An 8,583-nucleotide genomic window follows, 5' to 3' on the forward strand; every position below is an offset into this window, starting at 1 on the left:
TATCCTCATGGCAGTGGAGAAGTGGCGTCCGTATTTGCAGCACAACCACTTTCTGATTCGCACAGATCAGCAGGCACTACGACATCTGACAGAACAACGACTCAGCTCGGGGATTCAACACAAGGCATTCGTCAAACTGATAGGCCTCGACTACACCATTCAATACAAATGCGGGATTTCAAATGCTGCTGCCGATGCCCTCTCGTGTCGACCACACGATCTGCCTGTGCTGGCGATTTCGGCCCCTGTTCCTGCTTGGTTAGAACACTTGGTGGAGGGCTATGCAGACGACCCACACGCTAGTGCATTGGTAGCCGAGCTGGCGGTGACCGGCTCTAACAAATAAGGTTTCAGTCTGTTGCACGGGGTCCTCCGCTACAGAAACAAGATCTGGGTGGGCTCCAATTAGCTCGCACAACAACACATTATGCAAAGCTTACATGACAGTGCAGTGGGAGGTCACTCCGGGGTGCTGGCAACCTATCGGCGAGTCAAGCGTTTGTTTGCATGGCCTAAGTTGAAGAAATCAGTGACGGACTATGTGCGCTGCGAGGTCTGCCAGATGGCCAAGGCAGAGCATTGCAAACTTCCTGGGCTATTGCAGCCTCATGACATACCGCCGCACCCTTGGCATACTTTGAGCTGGGATTTCGTGGAAGGTCTTCCTAAATCGCAAGGGACCGATGTGATTCTGGTGGTGATAGACAAGCTCACAAAGTACGGTCATTTCCTTCCCCTGAAGCACCCCTACACAGCTCTCCAGGTGGCACAGACTTTCTTTGATCAGGTGTACAGGCTGCACGGGATGCCACAACGCATTATCTCAGATCGTGATCCAGTTTTCACCAGCCTGTTTTGGCAGGAGCTGTTCCGCCTGTCTGACACAATTCTCAACATGAGCTCTGCGAGACATCCGGAGACCGATGGACAGACAGAAAGATTGAACCAGTGTATGGAAGCCTTCCTCCGCTGCTTTGCTCATGATACTCCAAACAAGTGGGCACGTTGGTTGCCCCTGGCAGAGCACTGGTACAACACTTCTTTCCACACAGCTACGGGTCGCACGCCCTTTGAAGCTCTGTATGGTTATTTGCCCCGTCCCTTCGGCATGGAAACACCAGCTATGTCCACAGATCTTCGTGAATGGGTTGACGAACGAGCCGCAACACTGGAACTGGTTAAGCTGCATCTTCACAAAGCTCAAGTTCGCATGAAACGCCAAGCAGACAAGCATCGTTGCGAGCGCTCCTTTGAAGTGGGGGACCAGGTATACCTCAAAGTACAGCCCTATCTGCAGCACTCTCTAGCCACACAACACAACGCAAAATTGGCCCTCAAGTTCTATGGTCCTTATCAAGTGATGCGCCGTGTCGGAGCAGTGAGCTATCAGCTGGCGTTGCCAGCTAACTCCAAGATCCACGACATCATCCACGTCTCTCAGCTGAAGAAGAAGCTCCCTCCGCGTGCTTAAGTGACACCTGACACAGTTCCACGAGATTTGTCTCTCCTCCAACATGACAGCATTCTCCAAGCGAAGTTGATTTCGAAGGGTGGCAGGACCATTCCCCGCGTCAAGGTACGTTGGACTGGGCGACCGGCAGCACACGACACATGGGAAGATGCATTTGTCCCGCGCTCTCGATTTCCAGAGTTCACGACTTGGGGTCAAGCCGCTGCGAAAGGGGTGGGGAGTGTGACGTACTGGCCCACACCTGGTCGACGACCCAAGGCATCCAGAAGGAATCAAAACCTGGCCCGTGCCTTCGAGGCCCAGCAGGCAGAAGGAAGATCGAGGACGGCAAGGGAGGCAGCTATAAGAGACGAGTCGACGAGAGAAGACGGTGTCCAGAAACGAGTCAAGTAGTTATTTACTCTGCTTTCCCCTTCCCGCTCCTCCTCCACTTTTCCCCTTTCTGTCTCCAAATTGTATCCAGCAAGCAGAACCATAACAGGTCAGGACCTTATTGATGCTGCCTGCCTCGTTCAGGTTAGGAGGCAGCCATTTTGTCGCTCTAAACTGATAAAATAAAGTGTCACCTTTGTGAACACCGGATCCGTGGCGCAATGGTAGCGCGTCTGACTCCAGATCAGAAGGTTGCGTGTTCGATTCACGTCGGGTTCAATAGCCCGAACATATAATCCGGTCTTTTTTTTTTCTCAACTTTTGCCGTTTTGGGCCCTTGTGGCAAACGAAGAAAGAGCAAACTGAGGCCCATTTTGCCAATAAGCCCATGGAGAGTCGTGGCCCGCTCCGCCGCCTCCGAACCAAAAGTCCAAAACCCTCACAAGCCACTTCGCGAACATTCTCCTCCTCCTCCTCACCCCTGACCTCCCTTCCGCATCCACGCGAGCGAAGCCGCGCCGGCGAAGAGCAGGCGAACCTTCTACAACCCTCCGACTCCGAGCCCCCTTCCGCGGCCCGCAGCCATGGCGACCGTCATGCAGAAGATCAAGGACATCGAGGACGAGGTACTTGCCCGTTGCCTCCAGCCCTCCGGCGACCCACCGCGACGGCGGATGGATTTGACTCCTGCGATTAGTAGTGGTAGAGCTGCAGTCCGTGCGGGCTTTGCTTAGTTTCGAATTGAAATTGTACCATGCTGGTTCGCCGTGGCTCACTGCTTGTGCGGTTTGAGCTGTAGTCAGATTGGATTTGGGGCTATGTTAATTAGGTTTACAAGTAGCAGGGGCCTAGTTTTTTTACTTCTAGTGTCGATTTAGAACTGTTTATTTTCAGCTAGCTTTGCTACATGGATTTGGGGATATGCGGTGTTGCTGCGTCTAGCTGTTGCTACTCTTGATTTGATAGGATGGATGCTAACCCAATGCTCACAGATTCTAGACATACGCTTAGTCGATGGCTAGTGAGGCTTTGGTGGCATTCGGTCTCCGTAGCTGGTCTTCACTTTTTGGTTGCAGACTGAAATGATTTGGATCAAAAAATTCTTTGAATTGTGATGCATTTTGTTGTTCTGTATAATATATACTCCCTCCATAAAGAAATATAAGTGCGTTTAGATCACTAAAGAAGGCTCTTATATTTCTTTACAGAGGGAGTATAAGCTAATCAGATAGTGGGCTTTAAGTTGATGATAGCTTCTTATCATCTGCCTGAGTAAGCGTGTCTTATCAAATGGGGCTTAGTTGATATAAATGGGTGCTCAGGTGTTAGGTGGAATGTTATGTGAGAAGGAGCATTTGTTTTGCTGACAAGTCATGCTCAAAGATGCTCGGAAACTGCTGCAGAGGGTACTGAATTAGTTTAAGTTGGGGTTTATAATGGACTGGCAGGTTCAATGGTAATTCACTTAGTTTACCTTTGTCTGCTTGTTCGCGATTTGATAGCTGTAACTGTTGAATTAGCTTGTTTATGACTGTCACAAGAAGCTGCTGGTCTTTTATGTAATTATTAGGACTCTGCTATACGAGCACATAGAGTGCTCACCGGCATCTTGTATGTCATGGTGATGATTTAGTCCAGGTGGTACTTAATTGGATATTAATATGCTTCTGAAGTGATATGATATGTTGGTGCTTTGGTTTGTGGTCAACATTTGACAATATTAAATCGTTGTCAAGTAGTGAGACTCTGAAAATGTTATTTATATATGCATAATGTTGAGCTGCTCTTAGCGCTCTTGAAGGACTGGACAAGCGAGCATGAATGTTTCAAATAGTTGGCCAAATGCAAATTTATCCACTTTACAAACCCTGTGCTTATTTTTTTTGCTTCTCTTTTACATGACAGATGTCAAAGACGCAGAAAAACAAAGCCACTGCACACCATCTTGGTCTTCTCAAGGTGATTTGAAGCTCCTATCTATTTATTTCAATTAACTGGAATCAATTCCATAATAGATCATGCTATTGTCTAGGAATCTGAAGAACTAGCTTACAGATAGTTTACCATTCACAAAAACTTATGCCTAAATGTTTGTGCTGCTGTTGCTACATATATCTTGCCTTACTTCATGTCCAGCCATATGGCGGTGCTGTCAGTTTTAATCTGGGTCATTGGCTTGACAGTGTAGATATTGATTTTATCAAATCCAATAGCATGGTCCCCGTTGTTGTGGATGAACCTTGATGCATAACAGTTGCATCTGGGCCGTGGCAATGCAATACTGTGGTTATATGCTGCACTATGTATGAGCTTGCATATGGCGTTGAGAAGTGCTTGAAATGGGGTCTCAGGCTCCATTCCCTCATCAAGCTAAACCATTTTATTCTTCTATAGGATTTGATAGTTATGAGCATGTTTTATGTTTAAGCTATTATTGCTACTTTTAGGAAATTTTCGCTGAGTTATTCCTTCCGTCAGGCTAAACTTGCAAAATTACGGCGAGAGTTGCTCACTCCTACAACCAAAGGTGGTGGTGGTGCCGGTGAGGGGTTCGACGTGACAAAAAGTGGAGATGCACGTGTTGGTTTGGTGGGCTTTCCTTCGGTTGGGAAATCAACATTGTTGAACAAGCTGACAGGAACTTTCTCAGAGGTCTGCTCTTTCTGTACTAATGTTCTTTACACTTTTCTGGACTATAATGTTATTCAATACTGATAATAACACATTCTTTCTGCTCCTTGTCTGGTTCAAAAGGTTGCGTCCTATGAGTTTACAACTTTAACATGCATTCCTGGAGTCATTATGTACAAAGGGGCTAAAGTACAGGTATTCTTCTACTTTCAAAGAAAGCTACAAGCTGGCGTTTCTTGCCAGAGAATGTTTTTCTTTGTTTGTAATAGTCACTACTTATTCAGCTTCTAGATCTTCCGGGAATCATTGAAGGTGCTAAAGATGGAAAGGGTAGAGGGAGGCAGGTAATATGTCCAGCTTTTGCTCCATTTTTGCAGTGCAGTTCATATTCATGGACACATGGTCTCAACAAACATGTCACGATGTATCATACATGAATAGTTACATTATTTACAGTTCTCATAGCACTGTTAGTTTAATATTTATGTGAGCATTTAGAACCCATCTTTTGTGCGAATTATCTGAGCACCCACCTATTATAGAAATCATCTATGGCAGCAGTATGTACAAAAATGCATTGCCACTCTCTCCTGGTAGTGTTTTTTTTAATATTTAGGGGGGAAATGGGTATAGTGCACCATATAAATCATGCTAATTGTCATTGTAGCAATCAATATTGTGCTTTCACTTTCGAGCTCATAATGTACATTGTTATTACATATGGCTGGGAAGTTACTTGGATATTCTTTTCCATCTTGAGAGATCATAAGAATAAATTTCCTTTGTGTCGTACCTTTTTTCCAAGCCATTTAATTTGTGGATTATTAAGTTTGTTGCATGCTCTACTTACCATCTTTCAAAATATTTCAGCCAATATTCATGCTTTTCAATACTGTAAAAGACTAAAAATTATTATATCACGAAGGGGTTTGCCCGCGTTATAACTTGTGCATGCTTTTTATTTATTCAGGACACTTTATGCACACCGTGGTCTAAGAATTTCCTGAATTATCCCCTGTTCTTATCTTTAGGAGTTATGTCATGTCTACTTGGCTTAATGATTGATACGATTTTCAGGTCATCAGCACAGCTAGGACATGTAATGTCATTCTGATTGTTCTTGACGCCATAAAACCCATAACTCACAAACGACTCATTGAGAAGGAGCTTGAGGGATTTGGCATCCGGTAAGTCTCTATGTTGATACCATCTTGATTCTTGAGCACTTGTTGTCCTTCTCTTCCAGGCTGAAATTGTTTGTCAGCAACCTAAATGGTTTTGTTTAGCTTTGTTGTGAATTTGGGCATTATCCAATTACATGAGTGGCACCCGTGTCCATTGGGCATGGCAATTCCAGATTCTGCATGTGATAATATTTGTCTTTGTAAGGTGTTTCTTTCTCAAACAGTCTTGTACTAGGGTGTTCCCATGGTGGGCCGTGTTTTTCCCTTCTCTTGGTCACCTGCTCAGTTTGCTTCCCATGAAATGATTTCATCTCTGAATGTCTTGTTTGTTGAGACAAGGTTGATCTTTAACCTGTATGAGCTTTCCATGTATTAGGTTGAACAAGACACCTCCCAATATGACATTCAGGAGAAAGGAAAAGGGTGGCATCAATTTTACATCAACAGTAGCGAACACACACTTGGACCTTGACACAGTAAAAGCAATCTGTAGTGAGTACAGGATTCATAATGCTGATGTCTCCCTGAGATTTGATGCAACAGCAGATGACCTTATAGATGTCATCGAGGGAAGTAGAATCTACATGCCTTGCATCTACGTCGTCAACAAAATTGACCAGATCACAGTCGAAGAGCTGGATATCTTGGACAAACTTCCCCATTACTGCCCAATTAGGTGAGTCTTTACTTGGCTTCTTGATATGTGTGGTTTCTCTTATCTATTTTTCCTTGGCCACTAAAGCACTTTCTTCTTTCTGTTACCTGCTGACAGTGCACATCTGGAATGGAACCTTGATGGGCTTCTAGAGATGGTCTGGGAATACCTAGATTTGTGCAGGCTATACACAAAACCCAAAGGGCTGAACCCAGACTACGAGGATCCTGTGATCTTATCATCCAAGAGGAAAACAGTGGAGGACTTCTGCAACCAAATCCACAAGGACATGGCGAAGCAGTTTAAATAGTGAGTACAGCCACATCTCCCGGCTTTTTTGCTTCCTTGTAACCATTAATCTGTGAGGCTAATTGATCGGTAAACTTGCAGTGCACTGGTGTGGGGTTCAAGCGTGAAGCATAAGCCTCAGAGAGTCGGCAAGGTACGCATTCTTCAACCACTGCCGTGTTACATTGTGTCCTTCCTAGCACTAATTCGCAAGACCTCTGCAGGAGCATGAGCTTGAGGACGAGGACGTTGTTCAGATCATTAAGAAAATATAAGCTACACACCGTGGTGCGAGCGATTCTGTTTTGCGGATCAGGAAGGAGTTCTCAGCTATGAAACTTTTTGAGAAGCAGCTACATTAGGGCCGGTGTTCCTTTTGCTAGCTCTGATGCCCATCGTCGGGCTGCTGTTTGCATAAAAATCTGGTTTCGATCACAAGACAATGTGGACAGTTTTTTTATTAGCTTGTGCCAAGTAGCCATATGTAATTGTGACTGATGCCTGTCATGCCACAACCGCTGAACACATGGGAAGATGCTTATCTATCTCGAGAAGATGCTAAGATGGTTCTTATAGCTTTTGAAGTGTTTCAGTTTATCGTTTCTGATCTCCCTGATGATGAGGCTGCTGATTATACTTTGCCAATGATGAACAAAACTTGAGGATAACATGGCAAGTGTACTGGTTGTCATTACTATTATTACCAGATCCCGTATCGTTTGGCTGTTTGTCGACTTGCATTATGATCCTTGACCATCTGGCAGCATCCTTGTACGGGGCATCTGCTGTTGTGGTGCGAGCATGTGACGGTGCCTTGTCAAGTTGTGGGTGTACGCATGTTCGCTGGTACTATCAATGATTGGGACGTGTGGATCTCCATTTGGTTTGACGCTCCTTCCTTTTTTACCTCTGAGAATGTGGCTTTATTTGTCGATGCTTCCTGTGATCTCGGAGCATCCACTACCAGGAGCAGTTGATTTGACGCGGAATGTCACCGGTGACCCATCTCTAAATGGGTCATACGCGTCACATCAGTTTGCATTTGGCAGTACAAAACATAGATTTCCCAAGAGATTTTTTGCGAGTGAAAGAAACGAGACGGCGTTGCATGTGAGGGTTAGAATGGAAAATAGCCTGAACTGCGCCTCCTCTGGCACTTCCTGTAGACAAGCGTGGACTACTTTGATCGGAGAAGATCACATGTTGATGCCGATTAAGTATTGGGAGCAAATAAAACCTCCATCGTCAAATCACAGAGGATAGTAGGAAAATAGAAAGAAATATCCACATGCAATAATTTTCTCGACGACGAGGAGGAGACGAAGCCCTTACTTCTTCAAGGCGGCGTCATCTTCTCTGCTAATCATCAGTCGATCCTTCTCCTCTCTCCGTGTTTCCTGGACTGCTCCTACCCTCCTCGGTCCTGCCATTTCCGTTTGGCCCCGTCGTCGGTTCTAGTCGAATCCCCCATTCTGCCCCGACCCGAGGCGCGCGGCTTCGCGGGACAAGAAGAACACGGCCGCCCGGCAGTTCCCGGTTCCCTAGATCTGCGTGGCGGCGGCGAGAGGCAGAGTCCGTCAGGAGGGCGGAGGAGGCGGCGGCCAGCCCAGCAATGGTGCCGTGGGAAGGCTACGTGAGCGACGAGACCATGGGCACCTTCGCGCCCATCCTGCTCTACTGGGTCTACGCCGGCGGCTACCAGCTCGTCCTGCACCGCCGCCCGCTCCAGCGCTACAGGCTCCACACGCGGGCAGAGGAGGAGGACAAGAACCTCGTCACCCTCCCCGCCGTCGTGCGCGGCGTGCTCCTGCAGCAGCTCGTGCAGGCCATCGTCGCCATGATCCTCTTCATGGTAAGCCTACTATCCCCGCGGCATTGCTGCTCTCGTTGCTGCCTGTTCCTTCAGTGGTGATGTAAGCTGCCATGGATATGGACAAGGAGCAGAGCTAATCAATAGTTCCTCACATTTTGGCTTGGACTAC

At 46.5% G+C, this 8,583-nt stretch overlaps 2 protein-coding genes and 1 non-coding gene across 3 annotated transcripts in view; all 3 read left to right on the forward strand.

The window, feature by feature from the left end:
- Positions 1-2,050: 2,050 nt before the first annotated feature.
- TRNAW-CCA lies at positions 2,051-2,122 on the forward strand. The gene has a single exon. It is a non-coding gene; the product is annotated as a tRNA-Trp (tRNA).
- Positions 2,123-2,288: 166 nt separating this feature from the next.
- On the forward strand, positions 2,289-7,203 carry LOC119362893 (developmentally-regulated G-protein 3). The gene is made up of 10 exons (XM_037628162.1): positions 2,289-2,469; positions 3,749-3,802; positions 4,322-4,495; positions 4,598-4,669; positions 4,759-4,818; positions 5,552-5,661; positions 6,035-6,334; positions 6,431-6,622; positions 6,704-6,755; positions 6,826-7,203. The coding sequence occupies exons 1-10, from the start codon at positions 2,428-2,430 to the stop codon at positions 6,874-6,876; spliced, it is 1,107 nt and encodes a 368-aa protein (XP_037484059.1). The 5' UTR covers positions 2,289-2,427; the 3' UTR covers positions 6,877-7,203.
- Positions 7,204-7,870: 667 nt separating this feature from the next.
- Positions 7,871-8,583, forward strand: part of LOC119362894 (very-long-chain aldehyde decarbonylase GL1-9-like) — a 3,231-nt gene continuing 2,518 nt past the window's right edge. Inside the window, exon 1 of the mRNA XM_037628163.1 lies at positions 7,871-8,453. Coding sequence (XP_037484060.1) covers positions 8,214-8,453 — 240 coding nt within the window. The 5' untranslated portion in view covers positions 7,871-8,213. The remainder of the gene's footprint in view (positions 8,454-8,583) is intronic.

Source organism: Triticum dicoccoides, chromosome 2B (assembly GCF_002162155.2).
Source record: "Triticum dicoccoides isolate Atlit2015 ecotype Zavitan chromosome 2B, WEW_v2.0, whole genome shotgun sequence".
Lineage (NCBI taxonomy): Eukaryota > Viridiplantae > Streptophyta > Magnoliopsida > Poales > Poaceae > Triticum > Triticum dicoccoides.

What these genes read in the sequence shown, in the direction of transcription:
- LOC119362893 (XM_037628162.1), top strand. Translation starts at nt 2,428, where the DNA reads ATGGCGACCGTCATGCAGAAGATCAAGGACATCGAGGACGAG. An exon ending in TCAAGGACATCGAGGACGAG is followed by an intron (nt 2,470 to 3,748) that starts GTACTTGCCCGT and finishes TTTACATGACAG; the next exon opens with ATGTCAAAGACGCAGAAAAA. An exon ending in TGACAGGAACTTTCTCAGAG is followed by an intron (nt 4,496 to 4,597) that starts GTCTGCTCTTTC and finishes CTGGTTCAAAAG; the next exon opens with GTTGCGTCCTATGAGTTTAC.